Source organism: Ricinus communis, chromosome 3 (assembly GCF_019578655.1).
Source record: "Ricinus communis isolate WT05 ecotype wild-type chromosome 3, ASM1957865v1, whole genome shotgun sequence".
NCBI classification, from domain to species: Eukaryota; Viridiplantae; Streptophyta; class Magnoliopsida; order Malpighiales; family Euphorbiaceae; genus Ricinus; species Ricinus communis.
The window spans coordinates 30,842,057-30,869,077 of NC_063258.1; the positions used below are offsets into that span (position 1 = coordinate 30,842,057).

The 27,021-nt window shown below is 32.3% G+C and overlaps 4 protein-coding genes across 4 annotated transcripts; 2 read left to right on the top strand and 2 right to left on the bottom strand.

The window, feature by feature from the left end:
* Window positions 1–80: 80 nt before the first annotated feature.
* On the top strand, window positions 81–2,158 carry LOC8271176 (E3 ubiquitin-protein ligase ATL42). Its single transcript, XM_002516490.4, has one exon. It carries the CDS (start codon window positions 692–694, stop codon window positions 1,913–1,915), a length of 1,224 nt encoding a protein of 407 aa, XP_002516536.1. The 5' UTR covers window positions 81–691; the 3' UTR covers window positions 1,916–2,158.
* A 433-nt stretch (window positions 2,159–2,591) lies between these two features.
* Window positions 2,592–9,056, bottom strand: LOC8271177 (ankyrin repeat-containing protein ITN1). The gene is made up of 3 exons (XM_002516491.4): window positions 8,375–9,056; window positions 3,862–4,277; window positions 2,592–3,718 (listed from the first exon to the last, which is right to left on the bottom strand). The coding sequence occupies exons 1-3, from the start codon at window positions 8,826–8,828 to the stop codon at window positions 2,801–2,803; spliced, it is 1,788 nt and encodes a 595-aa protein (XP_002516537.1). The 5' UTR covers window positions 8,829–9,056; the 3' UTR covers window positions 2,592–2,800.
* A 6,624-nt stretch (window positions 9,057–15,680) lies between these two features.
* LOC8271178 (protein JINGUBANG) lies at window positions 15,681–18,014 on the top strand. Its single transcript, XM_015717599.3, has one exon. It carries the CDS (start codon window positions 15,885–15,887, stop codon window positions 17,256–17,258), a length of 1,374 nt encoding a protein of 457 aa, XP_015573085.2. The 5' UTR covers window positions 15,681–15,884; the 3' UTR covers window positions 17,259–18,014.
* Window positions 18,015–18,574: 560 nt separating this feature from the next.
* LOC8271179 (aquaporin TIP4-1) lies at window positions 18,575–19,888 on the bottom strand. The gene is made up of 3 exons (XM_002516493.4): window positions 19,681–19,888; window positions 19,268–19,506; window positions 18,575–19,168 (listed from the first exon to the last, which is right to left on the bottom strand). Exons 1-3 carry the CDS (start codon window positions 19,805–19,807, stop codon window positions 18,791–18,793), a joined length of 744 nt encoding a protein of 247 aa, XP_002516539.1. The 5' UTR covers window positions 19,808–19,888; the 3' UTR covers window positions 18,575–18,790.
* Between the last annotated feature and the right edge of the window lie 7,133 nt (window positions 19,889–27,021).

A 27,021-nucleotide genomic window follows, 5' to 3' on the forward strand; every position in this document is an offset into this window, starting at 1 on the left:
TATGGTCGCTCATTACTCGCAGAAATTTAAAAGCAACTCTCGGATCTCTTTTCTTCCCGTCTTCTTTGGACGGTAGTATTTTGTCTTTTACATTCGTATTCAGAACATACGTTCTGTGACATGTTTCAACAAGAGGCAGTAGATCTGTTCAACGTTTGAGACGTTGCACCTAATAGGCGAACTGAACTCCACATTTTCATTTTTAGTATATTAGATACTTTTAAAGGGTATGCACCTTCAATCTGGATCAGTTAGGCCATGCTCTCAAGTACTGAAGGAAAAACCTAAAACAAAGTTCTGTGGTCAAGGCAAAAACGTTTATCTATTTGCCGTCTGAGCCTGGCAAGGAAACCGTAGTTGATCGCAATCCTATACTTGGAACCAAAAAAGAAAAAAAGAGAATCCTAATCTACCCAGCATGCAGTCAACTCAATGGTGGTTGGGAGAATATAATTGTTTAAAAATCGGACGGACAAAATCGACAAACTAGAAGAGCTTCTTCTTTTGAGGACCCATTTGGCCAAATAAAAAGAAAAGAAGAAACACCGCTACCCATCTCAGTCTTGAAAAAAGAAATAGAAAAATTGTCCATCTTATGTCATAGATTTATAGAGATTCTCTTTACAAGAAGCATTCCTGACAGAATGTTAATTAGACAGAAGAAGAAGAAACATAAGCCTTATACTCTCTGATGAGTCAGTTAGGAGTGCTTCTGATAATTCTTTGCTTATTATTCTTCCCTGTCAAAGCCCAAAACATATCGGATTCTGATCAATCAGGTGTGCTCAGGCCGCTCCAGCCAAGCCTTGCAGTAGTCATTGGCATCATATCAGTTATGCTCTCTGTAACATTTCTCATACTTGCCTACGCAAAATTCTGCCGCAGAAACCTAACTGACAATCACTTATCCCATGATACCAATCACCAAGGTTTCACACTTGTTCGATCAAGATCAAGATTATCAGGCATTGATAGGGAAGTCATTGATTCACTTCCCTTCTTCAGGTTTTCTTCACTCAAGGGCTCCAAAGAAGGATTAGAGTGTGCAGTTTGCTTATCGAGATTCGAAGACATCGAAATTCTTCGATTGTTGCCAAAGTGCAAGCATGCTTTTCACAAAAACTGCATTGACCAGTGGCTAGAAAGTCACTCTAGCTGTCCTCTTTGCAGGTACAAATTCGACCCTAACGAACTCAAAAGCTTCAGATATTCCAACAGCTTAAGATACTCACAAACCCCTTCGAATCTGGCGGATGATCCCAATCTTGAGCTCTTTATCCACAGAGAGCAAGATTATCAAGGGTCGTCAACATTTAACCTTGGCAAAGGCAAGAAGGAAGAGTTGCTTTCTCAAGAAGGTCATAACAAGAAATTCTTGCATAAATTCAAGCACAAGATTATTGTTTCTGATGTTATTATCAAGAACAGATGGAGTGATTTCAACTCCTCAGATTTATTATCCATGAGTTCTGAGATGCTTAATGTCATGTCAAGCAACATGTTCTCGCACTCGGATTCAACTAATGGAAGATCCTATAATAATTTGTCTATGAATGAACACATAGAAAAGATTAAAGAGGATATAGAGAGGAAGAGATTGTGTGAATCCAAGCTTACCAAAGCTGAAGGAAGTGATTCGTTTTCAGCTTCTTGTTTTCCATCTACCTCGTATAAGGGTGAAAGTTCATTGAAAATGATCAATCCTGGAGAGAAAAGATCAATATCTGAGATTACAGTCTGCTCAAGGTTCAATGGCTCAAGTCTGAAGAACAAAATCAGAGAGTCTGCATCACCAAGGAGCAGTGAAAGAGAAGACAGGACAAGGAGGCTTTGGTTCCCGATAGCACAAAGAACGGTTCAATGGTTTGCAGATGGACAAGAGCTAGAGTGCAGAAGGCAAAGATCAAGTGTTTGAGATTTATCTCGATTAGCTGCAACTTCTCAAGATTGATAAATTTCATTTGTGTTATGGTTTAGAAATCAAGGTGACCCTTTTCACATATATACTCAGATGTACTTGTGTTAACTATGTGAATTCAAGAAAATTTTGATCTGGGGCCGCACAAGCGCTAATGTTAAGCTTTGCTCTTCAGCGTCTTGTCTAAATTGCGTGCTTAGATCATTTTTTCCCTTTAATATTTCCTGCTTTCGGAATTAAGGATATGTGCTATTGTAACAATACAAATATATATATATAATAACAAATATATATATATATATATATATATATATATATATATATGTAATGCAGTACATATTCTTATTCCATTTGAAGCAAAATTACAAATTTTGATTTAATATTAAAGGCAGTCATTAGGGAAGTTTTCTTTTTATTGTTATATTTGATTTAATGTTTTAGTGCTTAAGTAGCTTTCATTATATTAATATGGATAGCATTTGTCCTAAATGATGATCATGACATTCAGCCTAATCCTTGTTTTTTTCAGCAAAAGAATCCATCAGTTGCCTTCAGAAACCCAGCCCCACTGCCTAAACTGACTTATCCATTTATATAAGATTAACCAGCTTTTTCTTTCTCATCGTGCCTTCACCACCCACCCATGCACATACTTATGGCTTTGGAGAGTTGATTTTAAGAAAAAGAAATGACTGTACGTTCTGCTAAATGCCGAGATTTACTATAACTTAGTTACATACAAAGTTATGAATTAGGATAGAGACAACAAATATACTAATGGATGAATTAGGTGCTAAATCCCACCATAACTTACTGTGTCATAGCTATCTTAACCAAGATAATCTGAGAAAAAGAATGGCCTAAAACTAGAAAATGATTAACCTAGTACAAGTGGTAACCCCCTTGATCAGAGCTATCAACATCTGAATTACTAGTAGAATCACAATCTCCTCTCTTAATGGTTTTCAACTCTTCAATTCTACTAATACTACTACTTGGGCTTGCATCTTTTCGCTTGTCCTTATTTTTCCTCCATTCCGATTTCCTAATCCAATGCTGAGCCAACAAAAACCCTAAACCCATAAAGATTCCCACTGTGCATCCTCCCCCTATAGCCGCAATTGCCACCAAAACCCACACTCCGCCCCACCCTTGCCCATGTGGCAAAACCGTCCACATGGCCGCAATGTAAGCAGCCGCCATGAATGACATGGACACCCACATGATCTTATGTGTCACTACCAGCAATTTCATCATGGATTTTCGCCGAAAAGGGATAATGCTGACTAAGACAATAACTATACCAAGTGACGTAAATAATGCCACTACGTTACAGACAGCAAAAACCTTGAAAGAAGTGTGCTTGCCCATTATTGTTCTGCCACTAAGTTGGTTGAACCCACCAGGAGGGTTTATGCCAGCAGCAAATGTAACAGTGGCAATTAGAACTGACACAACAGTGATCGTATTGCGTGCATTGCGTAGACCTTCACTCTGGTCCTCTAGCTGCTTTTCGCGGCGACGGCGGTGCTTACGGCGGTGGTGATGATTCGGAGAATCTAGTACCTTCTTTGGAGGTGAAGATGGCAAACTGGGATTATATTCCTGTACTATTTGGTGAATTTCAGTGGAACCTGGTGGCAATTGGTCACCTCTCTTGCCTCCTGCATCTTGTATTGCAGGTAAAATCAAGAGGGCACCTGAATTGCTTACGTCTGACTCCACTACGTCCAGTACTGTCTGTCCCTTGCGGTTTATAACATTGACATCCCCATTAAGCTTGAGTAGGTAGATCACCATCTAATCAAAAACAAAATGCAAATTAGTAGGCCATAGACTAAGAATTTAATGCTTTATAGGGCTATCTTCAAATTCAAACTCTTGAGTAATTACAGCGCTAAGTTTTACTGTGAGCTAATCGATGAAAGGATTAAGGGTCTTACAGCGCTAAGTTTTCCTGCAGTTGCTAGATGCAAAGCTGTATTGCCATCTTTATCAGGCCTATTAATAAGATTGGTGATGTTGAGAGTTTCCATTAGATACTTTACCGCATCAAACTGATTGTTCTTCACACCAAGATGAAGAACAGTCTCTCCATTTTTAGTTATCATCTCAGCAGGTTCAAGACTCACAGAGAGGACCTCGTCGATGACGTTTACTCTGCCTTTAATTGCCGCCCAATGGAGTGGCGTTCTACCATCATTATCCTGTAAAGAAGAGAGATCGGCATCGTATTTTAGCAGCTCCCTTGTTGTCTCAAGATGGCCTTTGCTGCAGGCTAAGTGCAACGGAGTGCAACCATTAATGTCTCTTTTCCATGCAAAATCCTGACGTATCTTCATGATTTCCCTGACAATTTCTGCAATGTGAGAGCATTCAACGGGTGTTTAAATTCGAGATCTCATAAAGCAGGGCACGATTCAATTCTATTGAACCAGAGCTGATTCTAACACCACCGAATAAAAACTTGTTAGGGTTATTATAATTAATGTTCTTTTTAAGATACCTTTTGTTTTCTTTCATTTTCTTTTTGCAATTTGTGACCCATTTTTTTCGTTATCACGATTAATTTGTTTCCACATAGTAAATTGCAACTATGAAATAATTAGTTCAATACATAATTTTAGATTTTTGATAAAATTATCATTTTTAAATTTTTATGTGATGTCTTGGTGTTAGATATATAAAATTAGATATCTAAATACTTATAAATCATTTTATTTTATTGAAACAGAATTTTGATAAATCATTTTATTAGTTAAGTACTACTTTGTGTTTTAAATTAAAAGCCAATTCTTCAAAAAATAAAAATTAAAAGCCAATTAATCGAATAATTCATATATGAATTTCTATAGCGACATATAATATATAGTCATTTCATACTCAATTAATTTATCACCTATCTATACCAATCTCAAATCTTATTAAATGATAGATGATACGTATATATCTCAATTTCAATATTCCTTCTTTATTTGTAATACCATATTTCATAAATTAATTAAGAAGTGTAAAATAAAACAAAATTCATAAAAAGACACGTCCATAATATATATATATATATATATATATATATATATATATATTTAAATCCTAAAAGGAAAAATGAAGAACAAACTTTTAAACTTTCACCCACAAATGAATTATTGATTGCAAGTCTTACAATTGCATGGTTCTTGTACACAAAAATTTAGAAATAATATTAAGAATCAAGCAAATAATATGGTGGGATAATTTAATAGATTTAGGCTATTTTTCCATGACACATGTTGTGTGCGAATTATACTTGTGATATTATTTTAATTGCATAGCTATTTAAGTGGTCTCTAACTCATAAAACACCTATAGAATAGTAACTCATTTTTTAAAAAAAAATAAAAACTAAATACATCGTACTCCATCAGTTGTATGTCGCCTTTCTGGTAGTATAGATATAAGTTTTGTAGATTAAAATCGATAAACAATAATCCTACTAAAATGGGTTCATAAATTTAGTAGGATAGCTTTACAATTTGATATCCTCCAATTAAAAAGGTGATTGATTTCAAATTAGAAAGTGTTAATTTCAAATATATCTGTTTATATTAATCATAAGCTATTGTTTTTTGGCAAAAATTATGTGAAAAAAGTATAATTACCATGGCTATGGACATGATGAAGTTTATGAGGTACAGGAATTAAGGAAAGTGATAGCCGAGGGGGAAATTTTGCTGGTGCCCAAAAAATTAGTGTGAAAGCAAGTAGTCATGACAGCAGCACTAAACAGAAACTTGATGTTAAGACATTGACCAACCAGCAATTGTAGTGGCTGTAATTCTCTCTATTATATTCTATCCAAAAAGACAATTCTCTAATCTATCCCCTTTGTTAGTGCCGGCTATTATACTCAGAATCTATTTCTTTCTTTATTTTTTTTAATTCTTTTTTATTAAAACATCACAAATTAGAATTTACCATTTTTCTCATTTTTTTTTAAAAACTTATTCAGAAATTAATAAGTTATGAACTACATGACAAGATAGTCATTCTATTACAAACGCTTTTGTTAGTGTCGGCTATTATACTGGAGATCACTTTTCTCATTTTGTTTGTTCCTAATTAGTCTAATAAGTATTAGTCTCAATCATATGATAAATTAAACTTAGCCAGTCTACCAAACCAAAATAAAATAAACTAAAAAGACTATTTTCAAGTATATAATTAAGTGTTAAGTAGACTGCAAATGAGTCTAGCAATTCATAAGGTTATTCCGAACTCAATTTGATAAAAATTCATTCTAAATAAACTGACCTCAAGTTAGAAAGTTTCTTAATTCATAAGCTCATATGCTACTTTATAAATTAAAATACTAATTAGCTGCATTCTCGGGTATGAGGTTTAATATATATGTGTTTTATTATATCATAATTATAAAAATATATACTTAAATTTATTTAATAGAGTTAATTTGTAACTTTCATAATATTTATAATAACTCCTAATAGATTAATAAATAGCTTAATTTGTAATTTGTAATAATTAATCTCAGTTTAATTGAAATTATTTAGGTTTCTGCAATTTAAAAAATTCAACAGACTTAATTTCAAACTCATCTCTATAATAAACAAGTTAGCCAAAAATCAGGTTGGCTTAGTTCGATTACCCTATCATATTCTAATTACATTTTTAAAAAGATTGGAAATGATATAGTTAGTTTAAGTTAGCTTTTTTTTTTTTTTCAAAAAAAAAAAACACAAAACTTATGTATCTAATAATATTATCTGTATATATTAATTTTTGAGATCTTAATTCTTTTTTGATATGTATGTTTAATTTTTGACATATAAATTTTTTATTTTGAGATGTATATTTACTTTTGACATACGAAATTCAAATTTATATGTAATTTTATATTTTTTTCTATTAATTTAATTCCTAATTAAATACTGATAAATAACATATTAATTATATTCAAATATTATATTAACTAATAAATACTTTTTTAATCAGATAATGATATTAATTCTATTTTAAAATATATCATATTAATTATATTTTAATATTATAATAATTAATATATTAGTTTTATAATTTAAAAATATTTTTAATTTAGAAAATAACATCTTAAATTATATTTTTAATATTATATTCAATAATGAGTTAATTTTTTAATTATATAACAAACATTTACTCCTAAAAATAGTAATATCAATTATATTGATATGTTAACTTATATAATATTAAAATTAATTAACAAGCAATTGTTATATTATTCCATTAATAAAATTTTAAAATTTTAAAAAATTAAAGAAATTTAAAAATAGTTAATTTAATATTATTTTTTAAAAATTTATAAATTAATATAAATATTAAAAATCTCATTAAAAGTTGTATCTATTAATTTGATTTTATATTCAAAATAATAATAACGGCCGTAAAATGTACGGATAAACGACTAGTTTTGAGTAATTTTTATAAAAATAGGTGTATATATTTCAATAAATATGTCATAAATATTTTATATTTTAATATTGGATAGTTAATATTGTAATCAACTAAAATTAATAAATATGTATCATTTATTTATCAATTTAGTGTATAATTAAGAATATATGTCTAAAATAGGCAAAAATATTTTTATTAGTTATAGATAGATTTGATGATTATTAGAGACCAATAAAATTTATCAAAAAAATGCTAAACATCTTATTTTAATTTATTTCAATTTTTACTCACTGTATGACATATAATTTTATATAAAATTATTTTATTAATAAAAAGATTAACCTCATAATATTAAGAATAGTTTTATAAATCTTATATTATAGCCCAATTGCTAAATGAATATATATTTTACATTTAATATCAAATTTATGATGTAATTTTTAAATTTTTAGATTTCAATGTTATATTTTAATATTAATATCAATTTTAACCTTAATATGCGTAAATTTCAAAAACAATAAAAAAAATTAAAAATATTGGCTCGTTCCATTATTAAAATCTTATTATTTAAGTGTATATAATTAATTCTTTATTTTTAGCTTGAAATTTCATTAATCTTAAAGTATTTAAAAGGCTATATTTTAGTAACGTGATCGTTTTTTCTTCTTTTTTATTTTGTTCGGCACAATTCGTATTAGGTTAATAAATTTAATTAATATTTCATTGGATGATAAAACTAAAATTAAAATATAATATTAAAAAAATAAAAAAAATAACATACTAACATTAAACCAATTATTATATAATTCCACCAAATAACTCAATCAAGTACTTATTTGTTAATCAAAGATCTATGAAAAATTATTATAAAAGGTAGGTAATTATTTTCGTTGTGTACACGAATACTTACAGAAAATTACTTACCTTAAAGTTATCTTTGAAAATTGTGAGTTTACTGAGTTGGAACTGGACCTGATTAAATAATAATAAAATAACAAAACTAAATTGTAAAAATTGTATAGCAGGAAGTACCTGCGTATCCCCCTAAAGCTGCAACATGAAGAGATGTAGCATACCCATCAACCTCCGACGTTAGTAGCCATTGAAAGTTCAAAAGATAATTCACAACCTCAACCTTCCCTCTTTGACAAGCAACAAATAAAGCATTCTCATTCTCTTGGTTCAGCTTATAAAGAACCCATGGATCACTCTCCACCAACAATTTTACCAGCTCCATCTTCCCTTGTCTGCATGCCTCATGCAGCGGAGTCTCCATCTTCTTGTTCACTTCGGACACCATCTCCGGCCTCAGCTTCACAATCTCCTCCGCCAAATTAAGATGACCAAGCCGCGCCGCCAGATGCAGAATGGTGTTTCTTGAACCTGAAGGTACTTCTTGGCTCATTATGTCTTCGTTTTCTTGAATTAAGCTAAGGAAAGTCGGTACATCGCCTTTCAGAATAGTTTCTTGGAGCCGGTGGTCCATCTTTAGTTGTAGTTTAGGAAGAGACAGAGAGATGAGTAAGGAAATTAGTTAAAGGAAACCCAAAACAAATATGGAGTTGGAGGATTGATATGGAGGGAAAAGAGAGAAGTAAGTAGGAGATTTAATAAGGGAGGCTGAGACATATCATTTTTCCACAAGTGTAAAAACCATGAAGTTTCTCTGCAGTTGCTATGCGGTTGAAGAGTTTTATTTTATTTATTTTCTCAATTGGCTGAGATAAGAGGGCCAGTTTTGAGTCGTCTGCAAGGTCAATGGATTATCAGATCCTTCCTTCTTTTCTTTTTGAGCAAATTGCATGCTCGTGCGTGGGTCAGTCGTCATCAACTTGCAAAAGATGTCGGTCTTTTTCATTTATTTATTTATTAATGTATCAAATTCCAAACTGATTAAGTGATTCACAATAAAGGTTTGATTATTAAGTATTTTTGTTTATACCAAGGTGAGGAATAGCAAAGAGAAAATAATTGGACTACATAACAGGGTTAGTCATTCTTTTACACTTACACTCGTCGTAAAAATGAAAACTCAATTAGTGTATATGAGAGATCTCAAAACTTCTCACTAGAACAACTGTTTTTGCGACTTGATATAAACCTCGAGTTAATTATTATGTATATTTAAGCATAAAAATCAATATTTTTAATAATAGCATCACTTATTTTTGCATACGGGTTGTCCCTTTCTTATCAAACCATATACAAAGCAATTTCTGCAGCAACACTTACTATATATATACATATGTAGAGTAATATATATATAATAACTAATTATGAAAAGCTTGTTGATGTTAATTAAATAATCATGCCTTTGTAGAATTTACTGTCATTTTAGTTCGTTTTCATAATTAATTAATTATTACAACATTGTGGAATGATCTATTACGCCAATGATTATCAACATAAATCATATATGAAATTAAAAGAATGAAGTAAATTTTCCAATGAAGATTTCTTTTAGGGGGCAAATATATATATTAAATTAATGGAAGTAAAATTGGAAAGAGCAACTATAGGAGAAAAGCCTGAAATTCATGCGGTGGCTAGCTCTTCAACCCAAAAAGTAAAAAGGAATGAGGTTCATCTTAGCCTCTGAACTTATAGCTCGAGTTTAAATATCTCTTTTTGATCTTTTTAGATCATTTTAATCCAATACTTAGCAGAATAAGCTCAAATTACCTCTTATTTTTTTTACAATAAATAGAAAGTAAATCGTATTTTCTATTATAAACGCGTGACTGCAATAAAAAAAGAAATATTAATTGTACTTCTTAAACTGAATCTAATAAATCCATAATTACTTTTATAATTAATTATGAATATTGCATATCAAAAACTTTATTAATATTACCTTCATATTCAAACTCACTGCCCTTTTAACACTATCAACACCGCCATTACTGTCAATACCGAAAAGTAGTAACAATCCACACCGCTGTTAATACCACCATCAACAATAACAAAACCCCCACTCCAAAAGTAACAATGTCATCAAATAACAAGCCCATCAGTAAAAAGAAAACAACCATTATTAACTAGAAAAATACAAATCGTAAGGAAATAAAAAAATAAAAAACTGCCACCATCATCAAAGCCATAACTATATCCACCGCTATTTCGGTTTATTTTCCAACACAAATTACAAAGAAAAAAAAAACAAAAAATGGGAGAATCAATGTTGCTTCAGTCACCGTTGCACAGTGCTTAAGTCGTTGAGGTCGCTGGCAAATAAGCAAGGGTATTTCACTCTTTTTATTTGTCCAAAAAAGGGTTAAATGAGCCAAACTGGCTAAGTTTTGGGCTAAATTGACCAGAAAAGGTCAAAAGGGGTGATTTGAACTTTTTTCAATAAGTTCAATGACCAAATTGAACCTTATTCGGAAAATAGCCATGTATGAACCAAACTTGATTTAGCAATGTTCTAGAAGATAACTTGTCAAGCAATAGACAAACAAACAATTATGTTGCAAGAATAGACATTAAATTCAATTAAAAGTGAGCCGGCACATGTTTTTCTTTTTTCTGTATATAAATTGGTGCTTCAAATATTAAAAGAAGTGGGTTTTTAGTTTAATTTTCTTCTAAATTAATTCTCAACTAACGGAGTAAAATATTGATACACCATTATTATAAGAATTTGATAATTTAATTATTTTAAAATAATGTTAATACATTGTGGATAAGATTTACCGATGGTGGGTAAATCACTAATAAAATTATTGACTATTTCTCAATTAGTAAATTATCAATAGAATTTTCAAAATTATAATTTACTAATTAAGTTTTCATCAGTAATTAATTTTAAATTATTGTTCCACCAAAAAGAAACTGGAGAAAACAAATTTACCGACCAGAAAAATTGCCGGTACAGTTAAGAAATAAACAAACAAACTTATGTTAATAATGATTATTGTTTCTATTATCTTTAATTATATTGATAAATCAATTTGCAATCTATATTTCAACTCAGAAGCACACTTTACTAAGAGACTATTGTAAATCACAAGTGGGCCATTAAATCTTTAAATGAATTCTATGAAATCAGTGACAAACTTGTTACTGTTAACTTATTTTCATAATTAAAGAAAGACCAAAAATATCACATGAAGAAAATAAACAACATTTACTTTTAGTAAAGAAAAACTTACAAATCACAATTAAAACAAAACAGAAACATAGAAACTTGATATAAGAATAAAAAACTAGAAAAGAAGGGACCAACCGGCCTAAAAGAAAAAGTAAGACAGCAACCAAAATGGAAAAAATTGGTGAAGCACGAAAATAGAGGATGGGAGATAGCTATTTTTCGTGAACGATATTTTTATTTAAATTTTAAATTTGGTATATACACATCAATGTGTGGATTTTAATAATTTAATATAAAAGTCAAAAGTAATAAAGATTAAATAATATATATAATAATTTTTAATTTCTTATTAGAGAGTTGTGTTATGCTTTAACTCCATTTAACACAGTAGTGTACGTGGAAAATTCCATGTCACAATAAAAGGGGGAAATTTATTTTCTTAATTTGTGGCACATGACAAAAGAAAAATAAACCCCACGCCTTCTTTATAGCTGAATACTGTTTTTCTCTTACAGGAAATTTGAGATATCTTCTTCTAATTATCAGTATCGTTGAAATGAAGGTGGAAGGCACATAAATTGGGCATATTTAAGAATATTATTATTATTATTATTAAGCTCCCTATTTATACACATATTGAAGTCACTGAAAAGAACCTTCGAAGAAATTATACTCAACAATTATGCAGTATGCTTACGACATCTCTGACCTCATCATTAATTTTTCTTTTCTTATTTTAATTATTGAGGGTGTACTTTATCCTCATTATTTATTTTTACTTTTCCGTGAATTGAAGAAAAACAAAAGAGGGAAGAAAATAACAGAAAAAAAATATATATATATTTTTTTATGTTTGAAGAGAAGAAAAAAAAGTCATTATTTCCTACTCTACATTTTTGTCTATTTCTGAAAAAAAATAAGAGAAGTCAATTCGTGATTCTAGATTGACTAAAATCTATACAACATGTATGGTGGGAGGATATTTTTATCCTTATACATATTTCATTTACTTTTTAAATTGTATGATGTGGAATTTTCATTTATGTTTATTTATTTATTATTTTATCTTTTTTCAAAATTATAATAAAAAATTTATAAAGATTAATATTATATTAAATATTATATATTAAATAAATATTTATATATTTAAAAAATTAGTTGTTTACTCTAATGTTGTACGATTATTTTATAAATATTTTATTATTTCTATTTTAAAAAATTTACTTTGGTATGTGTATTTATTTTACACATTATATTTTTATTTCTAAATTAGGATAAATAAATTTAAAATTAATATATATTAAAATAATATTTTAAATAAATTTTTTATATATTTATGAAAGCTAGTCGTTTATCCGTTTGTTATCTGCCGTTGTAATTATTTTGATTATAAACAATAATATATACTGAATTTATATATATAACCAAATAGATTTCTTAATATATCTAAAAATAATAATAAATTAAATATTTTTAACACTTTTTTTATTTTTTATCTTTTAAGATCTTATTAATATAATAATAAAAATTATTAATAAATTAATAGAAAAAATAAATAATTATATATAAACTTGAACTATAGGTGTCAATAATAAATATACGTGTCAAAATAAAAATTTTATGTGTCAAAATTTTTTTATTAGACCAGATACATATTAATATTTTTTTATTTACATATACTAAAATATTTATTTTCTATATGTATAATGTCCATTAAATCTAATGTTCTATAGTAATTAATTCTTTTTATATTTAAATATTTATTATTTGTAAACTTAATTCATTACGGTTGATGTTCATATTCATTTTATTTCATATATTATTCATCGGTATTAATATTAATATTCGTTATCTGATACTGCAATATTCATTGTCTATATATATATAATATTGATAGATATTTTCAAATGAAAATATTAATTATTTATGAAAGTTTTTATTGATTTTGTGATGCATATTGAAAAAACTTTTTTGAGTGATATAAATACTTATCATTTATATAGACATTATGGCAGTCTAACCTAAAGAGCAGTTTGATGAGGATGGAAAGTTAAACATGCTTGGTTCAGAAAAATTTCCGGATAGATGATCTCTTGGGAAGTTCTCGAATCCGCTAATAGAATAAAACTGTGAAACCAGTAGGGGCCAAAGTAGACAGTATTTCATGTGATATGGTTTTAGATCGTTACTTTTGTTAGTAAATATTCGTTATTAAAAAAAAAACATATTCACTAATTTATTCAAACGAACATAAATAATATAAGCATAACATAAATCAATCTTATATAGTTGGTAAATAATAAAAAATATCAAGCTAAAATTATACTATAAATATTTATATTTTAATGTACATATTTTTTTCAATAAAACTAAATTAATTAACGACCAATATTTAACAGTCAAACAATAAAAATTCAATATCTGTTCAATAAATATTTAGTATAAATTTAATGGATATAAAATATATTTTTTAAAAAATTTACATTAATATCTGAGGCACGTCACATCACATCAATGTCTATACACATGTATATATGGATTAGAACACATAACTTTATAATTTACCGCATTAATAATAGAGTTAATTCTTAAGCTTAATAGTTTTATTATGTTTTATATTTAGGCGTATGGGTTAAAAATAACTTTTACTGTTATATCTAGTTCCTCTGATTTAATAATTTATTATCATTTTGATTAATTAAATTTATCGTGAAAATTGAGTGAGGTATTTCATATATCATGACATGAAATATTTGTTGTCGTTAATATTTAAAATACACAAACCTCACAAAATACTTCATTTGCCAGTAAATCTAATTAATTTTAATTAGTATTTTTAATCTAAATTAATGAAATAATTATATTGATATAATAAATCAACAAAACTAAAATGGTTCTTTGTAAATAAACTGGAACTGGATAAACTTTAATTTCACTTATATTTATTGTATAGTATTTAAATTTCTATTTATCTATCGTCAAAAATGATAACTTTAAATTTAATTGTTGAGATGAAAATTAAAAATAATAACTTTAATTTGTAAATAACGTTTAGTTGATGTTTTTGAATATCTCCTATCACTGTCACTAATATTAGTAGGAGTTTATTATCTTATACAGTAAGAAGAAAATGTTAACTATATTTTATTACACTGCTTACAGTATATTGAGTCTCAAATGAATTTAAAAAATTACTAAACAGAATATTTATTAATAAACAAGATATTTATTAATTTCTCATTATTTAAATACTAATACTATTCGCAATATTAAAAATCTAAATTATTTCCAATCATTCAGATTTTTTAATTAATTAGATTTTAATTATGACTCCATCATATATAATCTCACAACCTTGAGACTTTTTGTTTGTTTTTCCTCGAACCAAGTCATACTAATTGGATTAAACCCAAAAATGAATTTGAAATAACTTTAAGAAAATAAAGGCGAGCATCAATTTGGTTGGTCAATTCCAACTAATCATCAATACAGACATTATGTTATATATATATGTCCAAAACCTACACTGGTCCAGGCTTTAATAATCATAACCATAGTATTAACACGCCACGCTAATGATATAATATAAAGCTGGGTCAGCTTGTAGGGTCGTTGCGGTCCTGTCCTGTCCTTCATATATTTTAGGGTTGACAGTCACTGCGCCATTACTTGTCCAAGTTTGGTCACATGTGGCTCTGTCTCTAGGAAATGATAATTTCTGGGTTAGCCACTGACTCGGCCATGGCTCTTCCAGTTTTTCGTCTTTCAATCGCTGTAATGATTAGTTGACAACCTTAATGATTCCCGAGCAGACAAAAGCCTAGACTAACTCATACCATATGTATTGCGTGCCCTATTATTTCAAATGGAGAATGAGAAAACAATAATGTTTTGCTATTTAGTATTAAAATTTTCTATTATTGAATTTTTGAATAAGTTTTATTATTATTTTTTTCATTTTATCGTGGTCATAAATGGTTAAATTATTCATTTCTTATATATCTCATTGAATTGTGAAAATATAAAATAAATCTCTTATTTTTGTAAAATTTATAATTTTGATTGCAATAATGATTATTGTTTTTCAGGATTTAAACAAAAAGATACTATTAATTAAGCTGATAGCATATCCATAAAATGTTTCATAAAAATTAAGAGTCCAAAATTTAATTTAATGATATTTCCAAACAAAAAAGTTTTCTTACATAGAAAAGATTAAATAACAAAAGGAAACTTTAATGCTGCATAATAACATTATAAATTGAGAATGAATGATTAAATTAATGAAGAATGAGCCCTAAACTTTCCCTAAAACTACAAGTAAATTAATGTGGTTGGTTTGGCCTCATTCATTAGGTTCTTCAATAGTTCACCCATCCGATCTTTTTTATATGTTCAAGTAGCTAATGCCCACTCCTATCCCACCCATTACACCTTCACTTCTGGTATTCCATGGAATTTTACGGCAAGAAAACTCTCGTTAGCTTCATGGCTGATCAAGATACAAATGCAGTGCTATCTCCTCCTCCTCCTCCTCCTCCTCCCATTAGGATGTATCAAGAAATGAGTGATCAAGAGCTCCAAATTAGCCCTCCAAGGCCTTCCAGCACCCACTCCACCGCCACCATGCCTACCTATATCTCACCATCTAGTCCTGAATCACCCTGGACACTCTCTCCTCTCCATACTCCTTCAGCATCTCTTCTCCACCATTGCATTGCGTCCCTTCATCGGAATGAAGGTAACATCTTCTCCATTGCTGTTTCCAAAGGAGTAGTCTTCACTGGCTCTGAAAGTAGGCGTATTCGCGCATGGAGGCAACCGGATTGTGCTGAACGAGGCTATCTTAAAGCGAGCTCAGGAGAAGTACGAGCTGTTCTAGCTAATAATAACATGCTTTTCTCCTCTCACAAAGATCATAAAATTCGAATATGGAACTTTACAGTTTCGGAGAATTTTCGAATAAGGAAGGTTTGTACATTGCCTAAAAGAAACTCATTTCTTTTATTTTCTAGATCAGACACACAACAACAGCATAAAGATTGTGTTTCTTGCATGGCTTATTATCATGCAGAAGGGCTATTATACACAGGATCATATGATAAAACTGTTAAAGTTTGGAGGGTTTTAGATAAAAAATGTGTTGATTCATTTATAGCACATGAAGATAATGTAAATGCTATACTGGTGAATCAAGATGATGGGTGTGTTTTTACATGCTCATCAGATGGATCAGTAAAATTATGGAGAAGACTATATAGAGAAAATTCACATACTCTTACTATGAGACTGAAGTTCCAACAATCGCCGGTTAACGCCTTAGCATTAAGTTCAACATTCAGCAATTGCTTTCTCTATTCAGGATCCTCAGATGGCACTATAAATTTTTGGGAGAAAGATAAATTTTCTGGTAGGTTTAACCATGGTGGATTCTTGCAAGGTCATCGTTTCGCAGTTCTTTGCCTAGTGGCTATAGAAAAGTTGATATTTAGCGGTTCGGAGGATACAACAATCAGGGTATGGAGAAGAGAGGAAGGAAGCTATTTCCATGAATGTCTAGCAGTGTTAGATGCGCATAGAGGGCCAGTCAGATGCTTGGCTGCTTGTTTGGAAATGGAGAAAGTTATGATGGGGTTTTTGGTATATAGTGCAAGTTTAGATCACACTTTCAAGGTATGGAGAATTAAGGTTTTGCCTGAAGAAAAAGTGTGCTTGGATTATACAGATCAAAGCGATCCGAAGATAAAAGCTACGGAATATGAGATGAGCCCTGTGTTGTCTCCTTCATGGGTAGAGAGGAAACTTAGAGCGAGTCCTTTTCAATAGATAAAATTTAATTAACCACTAAAATTTCTTTCATGTTATAGTGCTCAAAAGCTATACATCTTATTGCCTTTTGCTTGAATCTTATTTGTCAAATATAGTGAGCACCAAACAAAATCATATATATGTTGTTCGTATATGTCATTAGCATAAATTGAAGGGAAAGGAAAACGAAAGGAAGAAACGAGTATCTAAGAGTTTGCAGGTGCTACTTGAGTGTTGTCGTTACAATTAGGTTTGACAGTAAGTTGAAGACTATTATGGTTGGCCTGGTTTTATTTACTTGCATCTGTATATCTCCTGTTCCCAAACTATATCTACATTAATCATTAGTTATTAGAGGTGATAAATAAACCAATAAAAATACAAAAATTAAAAAATGAAGTCAGTTGATATTGCTGAAGCAATGGCTGTGAAGGAAGGCATTACTTGAGCTGCTCATCTTAACTGCTATTCAGCGATTGTTGCATCTGATTCATCTGAGGTCGTTAGGCTGATAAATTCGGACGTTCCGATACTGGCTGAAATAGTACCTATTATCGCTGAAGGAGTTACTGGGTGGCCACCCAAACTTTGTTGTTGTTCATACTTATTCGTACGTGAGGAAAATTCTGTTGCTCACCACCTAGCCAAGATGGGCCTATCCTAAGCTTCAAACAGAACCTGGATTGGTAGCGGTCCTGCTTGCATTCAATACGCTGGGCAACTTGATTGCCTGTACTGCTTGTAATTTCTCTTTGGAATAAATAAATAAATGAAGGCATGTATTACCATAAAACTAATTTAATTTATGAATAATGTGAGTTTATATAAAAATTTCTCCTAACTAAGAAACAAATTTTATATATATGTATGAAAAAAATATTAATATATCACGCGTAAATGAGATTGTAAGAATTTTTTGCTATTTAACTAACCGGAAAGGACATATTTAGTGCAATATACGGTAAGAGTAAATATGTATACCAGAGAAAAAGAGAATGTTAATCTTGCTTTCAAAGTTCACCTAAGTTGTACCGCAATTTGTTATAGCACATGCCAACGTACCTATTGCTGAGCTGTTGTTGCACTGTTTTTTTGTTTTTGTTTTTTTCCCTTCTTTTCTATTAGTTTGTTTCTTTGTTTTGAAACAATTAACGGAGAAATTCAATCATATCAAATAAGAAAACCTAGAAAAGAAATAACTGCAATCCATTACAATTGATATTGGAAGGAAATATAAAAATGCTAGAGATAACACCATGAATTATTAATCCTATATATGTGCTATTGCTTCCAAGCTTAATTACAATCAGAAGAAGAGTTCGACTTCTAAAAACTGAAAAATGAACAAGTGCCAGAGTTTTGATGATAAAAGGCATACATAATTCCTGATCAATTCACATGGATAAACTAAAGCAAAGATGAGCTTTACATATCAAACCAAAAGTACCACATAATTAATCTTAGGCTGAACACAGAAACTTTATTAGTACATTAAGAGAAAAAGATAAAAAAGAGTGGGCAAAGTACAAGTACAACTAGATGCTACTAGTTTAGTAGTTTTCTTCATCATTTGGAAGAGGACGATGAGATCTTATGATGAAGAAATTCTCATAGATAAATCCAGCCAGCCCACCACCAATAAGGGGTCCAACCCAGTAAACCCAGTGATCAGTCCAGTCCCAGCTCACCAAAGCCGGTCCAAAAGATCTTGCCGGGTTCATAGAGGCTCCGGAGAATGGTCCGCCGGCTAAGATATTAGCCCCAACTACGAACCCAGTCAGTGTTGGACCCAGCCCATCAATGGAACCTTTCTTGGGGTCAACAATCGTGGCATATACGGTGAACAGTAAGGAGAATGTCAGTACAATCTCCCACACTATGCCTTGAACATATCCCACCCCACTTGCCAGAGTATGTACTGGAGTTGCCTGCATAAGACAGAAAGATATTATATATTATATATATACAAAATATTTAAGATGTAATAAGGATTAGAGGGGTAACAAAAAATAAAAGCATTACAGTACCATTCCTCCTGTGAGATAATTGAGAAGGAAACAAGCAGCTGAAGATGCTAGCAATTGATCAATCCAGTAAAGGATGGATCGGACAACGGTGATGTGCCCACCGGCAAGGAGGCCAAGAGTGACAGCTGGGTTGAGATGACCACCAGAAATGTGGCCGGCTGATATCATCACAGCCACAACTAGTGTATGTGCCATAGCCACGAAAAACAAACCCACAAGAGAATCTCCCAATAATTTATCTGTTCATGGACACACATATATAAGATTGCAATAATATGATGCATGCTTAAGATTTACGATACCATATGTAGGAGGAAAAAGAAGAATTAAATAGAGATCAAAACTTTGAAACGAGATTTGTGGTACATGTATATGCAAGTTGTTTTATCATGTTAATGTTTGAATAGACGTACTAGCAGCCATGGCAGACCCTACTCCAGCGAAGACAAAGAGGAAGGTAGTGATAAACTCGACAATAAGGGCTTTGATGCAGTCAGACTGGGTGGCCTCTCGGCGAGTTCCTAAAGCGATTTTCGCCATTTCTGGAGAGCGTAGGTGAAGGATTTATGGGTTTGATGAGCAAAAGGACAATGACTTAGATATGTATATATAGAAGCCTTGCCTTGTGACTGATGCAATATGCTCACTCATTCATTTACTTGCCACGGCAAGCTCTATAATGCACATTACAATTATTTTGTAAGCCAAATTACGTGGATACCCATTAGCCGTTGACTTTCTTTTCAGAAAGTTATGGTTGAATTGAAAAACATTGTAGGGTAAAGTTGCTTTTGCCCTTGATTCTTTCATGTGTCAGTCCATTCTTTTACCTACTAATTTGCATTTAGCCTCGTGCATGCATACCAAAGTAATTGGAAGAACATTAATGGGATAAAAGACATGAGGCATCTTGGCCTTCATTTTCCAAGTATGTCCAATTCCACTTTGTACAGTTAATTATAGCAATTGGACCCTACTAACTTATTATTATACTGGAAAGCAAATGGTGCATCATTACTGATCCACCACTAAACTCAAAAAAAGACAAGATCCTGAGTCCTTGACGATGATTCATTGCTATTGCTTGCCACACCCATTTATAAATATAAAAAGGCATGTTCGTATATTCCACCAACAGTTTTCTTTTTTCTTCTTTTATTATTCCCCCCTTTCTATTTGGCATCCCTTTTGCTTACGATAACTTTATATTTGGAAACTCAAATTGCTTGCCTTTTTTCAAATACATACGTAATGGCAACTATGCTAGCTTAAAGGTGGAAGATATTTGGGATCAATCAAAAACTAATAAATTTTTAATAATTCAAATTCGGATGAAAAGATTTTGAAATTAATGAAAGACTAACATATGTTTTGGCTGAAATTCATATAAAAAGTTATTTTATTTGAGAAAAAAAAACATGAAAGAAAAAATAAAATAAAAATATGATAAAATTGAAAGAAATATAGAATAATATTGATTTATTAATATAGAATTTATTTGAAAATTCTATCTATTTTATTAGAATTTAGTTTGACTATATCTAATTTCACACAAATTTAATTATATAGAATACAAAATTAATTTTTACTCTATCTAAAATAAATAAATTCTAGATTCATAGACGAGTTTCATAAATTTTATATAAATTTTATAAATTTTAATAAAATACTATGTAATAAGCTTTTATAACTTACCATAAACTCTAACTTTCATTAATAAAATAGGAGCAAAGCAATTAGCCTAGGAGAAGGGTTTCAATAATGAAAATACATTTATAACAAAAGCACCTTAAATATATAAATACAATCAAGAAAATAGTCATTATAAGAAAATCATCTAGCAGATAAGTCAAATGTTTGTTTGTTAAGCAATAGGTAAACTAAGCTAAAGATCTTCTAGTTCTGGTTTTATTTGTCTATCCAAGAATTAAATACCCTTAAATATGGCTGTAGTTTAGCAGATCTGAAAGAAAAGTGAGACATTACTCCACAAAACTAAACACCAAATATGAAAGTTAAGCCCTTGAATCATCTTCTTCCACAGAAATTCCATTATGGGAGTACAAAAGTTTTATATACTACAGACCCATCAAACCAATTGGAGGATCCATTCTCAAATTAATCTAAGAAAATACATTTAAACAAGGAAAACACAAAGAAAAATCATAGAAAAATGGGATGAAGGAGGTGCTTTTTAACTTTTTGGGCAAAAAAAGATAAAAACAAAGCACCTGGATTTACTTGAGAGAATATGTGAGAAATTTTAATATATAAATATTTAACTCTTTATAAACCTATTATTTGGACATTAGCAGTTCTCCCATCACAGGGTATCGGTTCAACGGTTTAATATAATATTCACAGATCATATTGCCAAAGATGTCTTCAAGAACGTTAAAAATATTAATCCCACAGATTAAACTATGCTAAGAATCTATATTAAGGTAGAATTAAATATATGGTCAGATTTAAGCTGGTTGTCGTCAGAAATAATAGGAAAATGTCATGTTCGAAGGAGTATGTTCTGTCTGGTGTAGTGTTTATGTGTTGTCTCCTTCATTACTTTTTTCATCATTATCCAACACTATTATATAAATTTAACTCATCTCAACAGCTGTTACTACATTCCTGCAAAAATTCAAACTTCCATCCATCCATCCATTCGTTCATCATGTTACTACAATCAATATCAAGACATTCAACGATAATAATTTTTTATTTTTGAGAGAAATAAATATCTCATTAAGAAAAAGTTTTGCAAAGGAAAATCTATTAGGATAAAATCTTAGCAAGAAAAAAAAGTGCAACCCGGCCAGATATGTTACAATCTCCTAGTCACGACTACGGCAATCGACCGTAAGGGGGCTTCGAACTCCTGCCAAGTACTAAAGTTCTTAATTCTTACTATCCTCCTTAGCTAGAATATGTACCACCCATATTGCCCTTTTTAGAAATATTAAAAGCAACGAACTTGAAGAATGTCAGTAAAAGCCTGAACACCCAAAACCAAATTTCCTAACTCAGTTAAAGAAGAGCTTCCATGGATTATGGCAATAACATTACTCGCATCAGATTCGGCCTCAAGGCTCCAATAGTCTATAATTAGTTGAAGTCCTTTCCTATCAATAATTACTTCCCCACCTCTGCGGATGGGTAATTCGAATCTATCATAGCCAGTCCTGACACACTTCCCTTGATTATTTATTCCGAAGTGTTGCTCCAATATCAATGCACCCAGTACTCTCATAAAAAACAACATCAGTGTTGAGCTTAAAAAGCTCTTTCGCTAGGGCAAATCCATCTACCAAGCACTCCATTCGGCATATGATGCTTAATGATCAGTGAGGATCACTGCATGAAAATCCTGAACCATGGCATTACACTAATCATAGACCAAAGTAAGAGGCAGTAATGGCTTACCATGAAAATTGCACTTGTACCTTGATAAGCCCAGAAGATCTCAACGTGTTCCAATTTCCAATTCCAAGTTTATTGACTGATAATTGTTGATTTGGTCCAAGTAGTTAGATAGTTATTTGCATTTAGTTGAGTTAGCAATAGTTGGCTAAAATAGTGGCACTAGCCATTGTTGCCTACTAGAATATGAAAAGTTGTTGAGTTTCTTTATATTTATACTCTGTCAATTGACAGTAGTAAGCAGTTCAAAAAAAAAGTTATCAAGTCTTTGAGGTTCATTATTACCTTACGGATAATATTGTTTTTTTATTTGTTTTCCTTGAGGCTTTGACTGGGACCTATCATTGGTATCAGAGCCATGACAACAAAGAGAGAATTGAAAATCTGGAATCCAGCATTGGCGAACTGAGGGATAATTTCTCTCTCATGGAGCAGGGGATGATCGACAAATTCAAGCAATTGGAGGCCACCATCAGCAAACTGGCTGACGCCTTGCAGGGACAATCAGTCACCAACAACAATGATCGACAAGGAAACTCTTCCACTAGGCGACTTCATATTGGCAGAGAAGAGTATCGAGACGGAAATGATGAAGGCCGACCAATATTTTCATCCAAATTGGCTAAAATTGAATTTCCTCGATTCTCAGGAGATGATCCCACAGAATGGTTCTCGCGAGTTGAACAATTTTTTGAGTATCAAAACACCAGTGAGGCGTAAAAGGTGTCTTTGGCCTCTTTTCACCTCGAAGGAGAAGCTAACTAATGGTGGCAATGGTTGCGTAGATCCTTTAAGGAAGAAAATCAGGAAGTGACATGGTTAGTATTTCAAGAAGAACTATGGGCACGGTTTGGACCTACAGAATGCGAGAATTTTGATGAAGCGTTATCACGAGTAACGCAAAGGGGCTCATTAAGGGATTATCAGAAGGAATTTGAAAAGCTAGGCAACAAGGTGCAAGGATGGACTCAGAGAGCGCTGGTGGGGACATTCATAGGAGGGCTTAAACCAGAAATTGCAGAGGGCATAAGGATGTTCAAACTGCAATCCTTGAAAGAAGCCATTAGCTTGGCACGTATGCGAGACGAACAATTAATTCGTACGTGGAGGCTAACACGACCACTCAACAAACCAACAGTAGAAACCATTACATCAGATGCAGCCAAGATAACACCAGCAACTAAACGGCTTTCATGGGAAGAAATGCAAAAACGAAGAGCTCAAGGTCTTTGCTTCAATTGCGATGAATGATTTACACCAGTCTGAGTGTCATGAACCACGGTATTCTTTGTTAGAAGGGGGAAGCAATGATGGTGACACTGATGACGAATCAAATGAGAACATTGTGCGCCATGACCCAGAAATATCCATTCATGCTCTCACCGGATGGTCTCCTACTCGAACCATGCGAGTAATGGCCAAAATAGGCCCATGTGAGCTGGTCGTGCTCATTGACAGTGGGTCTATCCATAATTTCATCCATCATAAGATAGCAGATCTACTGCAACTGCCAGTGATTCCGACCAAGCCATTCAAGGTGACAGTAGCTAATGGGGATCCTTTACCATGTCAAGGAAAGTTTAAAGATGTCCAAGTCTTGGTACAAGGTATACCATTTACCCTTACTCTTTATTCCTTACCACTGGTTGGATTGGATTTGGTGTTAGGAGTCCAATGATTAAAAGAATTGGGAACGATCTTATGCAATTGAAAGACAATGACAATGGAATTTCAGTGGGGGAACCAACATCATAAAATACGCGGCATCCGTAATCATCCCATTGAGGCCACATCTGCAAAATCTATTTCTAAGGAAATTCAGCAAGGTCATTCCTTATTTGCACTATATCTTCAAACAACAGTGGAAAAGCCACCACGACAAAGTCAAGCAGACATGCAACACTTGCTGAATCAATTTGAAGAACTCTTTGACGAACCCACACAATTACCACCAACACGAGAAATTGAGCACCACATCAATCTCAAAGAAGGAGCAGAACCTGTTAATGTCAGGCCATACAGGTATGCCCATTTTCAGAATACTGAAATAGAAAAGCAAGTTCACGACATGTTACAAATAGGGCTTATAGAAAAGCAAGGTATACCATTTACCCTTACTCTTTATTCCTTACCACTGGTTGGATTGGATTTGGTGTTAGGAGTCCAATGATTAAAAGAATTGGGAACGATCTTATGCAATTGAAAGACAATGACAATGGAATTTCAGTGGGGGAACCAACATCATAAAATACGCGGCATCCGTAATCATCCCATTGAGGCCACATCTGCAAAATCTATTTCTAAGGAAATTCAGCAAGGTCATTCCTTATTTGCACTATATCTTCAAACAACAGTGGAAAAGCCACCACGACAAAGTCAAGCAGACATGCAACACTTGCTGAATCAATTTGAAGAACTCTTTGACGAACCCACACAATTACCACCAACACGAGAAATTGAGCACCACATCAATCTCAAAGAAGGAGCAGAACCTGTTAATGTCAGGCCATACAGGTATGCCCATTTTCAGAATACTGAAATAGAAAAGCAAGTTCACGACATGTTACAAATAGGGCTTATATGGTCTAGCACGAGTCTTTTTTCATCTCCTGTACTCTTAATGAAAAAGAAAGATGGCTCTTGGCAATTCTGTACCGACTATAGAGCCTTGAATGCAGTCACAATTAAGGATAGATTTCCCATTCCTACTATTGATGACATGTTGGATGAACTCTATGGGGCTGCTTACTTTACTAAACTAGATTTAAGGGCAGGATATCATCAGGTACGGGTCCATCCACTAGATATCCATAAGACTGCATTTCGTACACACAATGGTCAGTATGAATATCTAGTCATGCCTTTTGGGCTTTGTAATGCACCCTCCACTTTTCAAGCCATTATGAACTCCATTTTTCGCCCTTACCTTCGAAAATTCGTGCTTGTTTTCTTTGATGACATTCTCATTTATAGCCCCGATTGGAACACACATCTTGAACATGTAGCGAAGGTGCTTGACATATTAAAGCAACATAAATTCTATGTCAAACTGAGCAAATGTGCATTCGGCCAGCAAGAAATCGAATACGTGGGTCATAATGTGACTTCTGAAGGAGTAAAAGTGGATAAAAAAAATTGCAGCAGTACTTAATTGGCCACGGCCTACTAATGTTTCTGAGTTACATGGATTTTTAGGACTCACAGGGTACTATCGGAAGTTTGTCCGCAGTTATGGGCGCATTGCCCGTCCACTTACCGATCTGTTAAAAAAGGGGAAATTCAAATGGAGTGAGGAGGCAGAATCAACATTTAAAGCACTTTAGCATGCAATGACCTCCACACCAACACTGGCCATGCCTAACTTTAATGAAACATTTGTTATTGAATCTGATGCTTCAGATGGTGGGATCGGAGCTGTACTTACACAATAAGGACGACCAATTGCATTCATGAGTAGAGCCTTTTGAGTTACTAAACAATCCTGGTCCATCTATGCTAAAGAAATGCTTGCAATCATTCAAGCAATCAGAACTTGGATGCCTTACTTGTTGGGTCGCAAGTTTATCATTCGGACAGATCAGAGAAGCCTCAAATACTTCTTAGAGCAACACATTACCATTCCGGAGCAACAAAAATGGGTGGCTAAATTGTTGGGCTACGATTATGAGATTACCTATAGACCGGGCCGTGATAATTCAGCTGCAGATGCTCTGTCTCGAGTGGCTAGTAGTCCTACACTACATGCTTTATCATTTCCGCAAACATCCTTATGGCAAGCCATAAAAAAGGAAGCTGTTGTTGATCCTTACATGTAGAAAATTGGTGAATATGCACATAAGAGTCCAAGTGCACCTTACTCGTGGCGCAATGGTTTACTTTATTATAAGTAGCGAGTTCTCCTTCCTCCGCATTCTCCTATAGTTCTGCACCTACTCCGAGAATTTCATGACTCTCTAGTTGGTGGACACTCGGGGGTCTTAAGGACCTACAAACGGATAGCACAACAGTTTTATTGGCCTTCTATGTATAAGAGCATTCAAGAATATATTTCATCTTGTGATGTGTGCCAAAGAAATAAATCTGAAACATTATCACCAGCAGGACTGCTTCAGCCATTACCAATTCCATGTCAGGTTTGGGACGATATTACCATGGATTTCATAGAAGGGCTTCCGCCATCTCATGGTAAAAACACAATTTTTGTTGTGGTGGACCGTTTAGGCAAGTCGGCACACTTCATGACATTATTCCATCCATACACAGCGAAGGTGGTTGCTGAAAAATTCATTGATGGCGTTGTCAAACTGCATGGCATGCCGAGATCAATTATTAGTGAT

What these genes read in the sequence shown, in the direction of transcription:
- LOC8271176 (XM_002516490.4), top strand. Translation starts at nt 692, where the DNA reads ATGAGTCAGTTAGGAGTGCTTCTGATAATTCTTTGCTTATTATTCTTC.
- LOC8271178 (XM_015717599.3), top strand. Translation starts at nt 15,885, where the DNA reads ATGGAATTTTACGGCAAGAAAACTCTCGTTAGCTTCATGGCTGATCAA.
- LOC8271179 (XM_002516493.4), bottom strand. Translation starts at nt 19,807, where the DNA reads ATGGCGAAAATCGCTTTAGGAACTCGCCGAGAGGCCACCCAGTCTGAC. An exon ending in AGGGTCTGCCATGGCTGCTA is followed by an intron (nt 19,507 to 19,680) that starts GTACGTCTATTC and finishes GTCCATGAACAG; the next exon opens with ATAAATTATTGGGAGATTCT. An exon ending in ATTATCTCACAGGAGGAATG is followed by an intron (nt 19,169 to 19,267) that starts GTACTGTAATGC and finishes TGTCTTATGCAG; the next exon opens with GCAACTCCAGTACATACTCT.
- LOC8271177 (XM_002516491.4), bottom strand. Translation starts at nt 8,828, where the DNA reads ATGGACCACCGGCTCCAAGAAACTATTCTGAAAGGCGATGTACCGACT. An exon ending in AGCTTTAGGGGGATACGCAG is followed by an intron (nt 4,278 to 8,374) that starts GTACTTCCTGCT and finishes CTCACATTGCAG; the next exon opens with AAATTGTCAGGGAAATCATG. An exon ending in CTGCAGGAAAACTTAGCGCT is followed by an intron (nt 3,719 to 3,861) that starts GTAAGACCCTTA and finishes GTTTTTGATTAG; the next exon opens with ATGGTGATCTACCTACTCAA.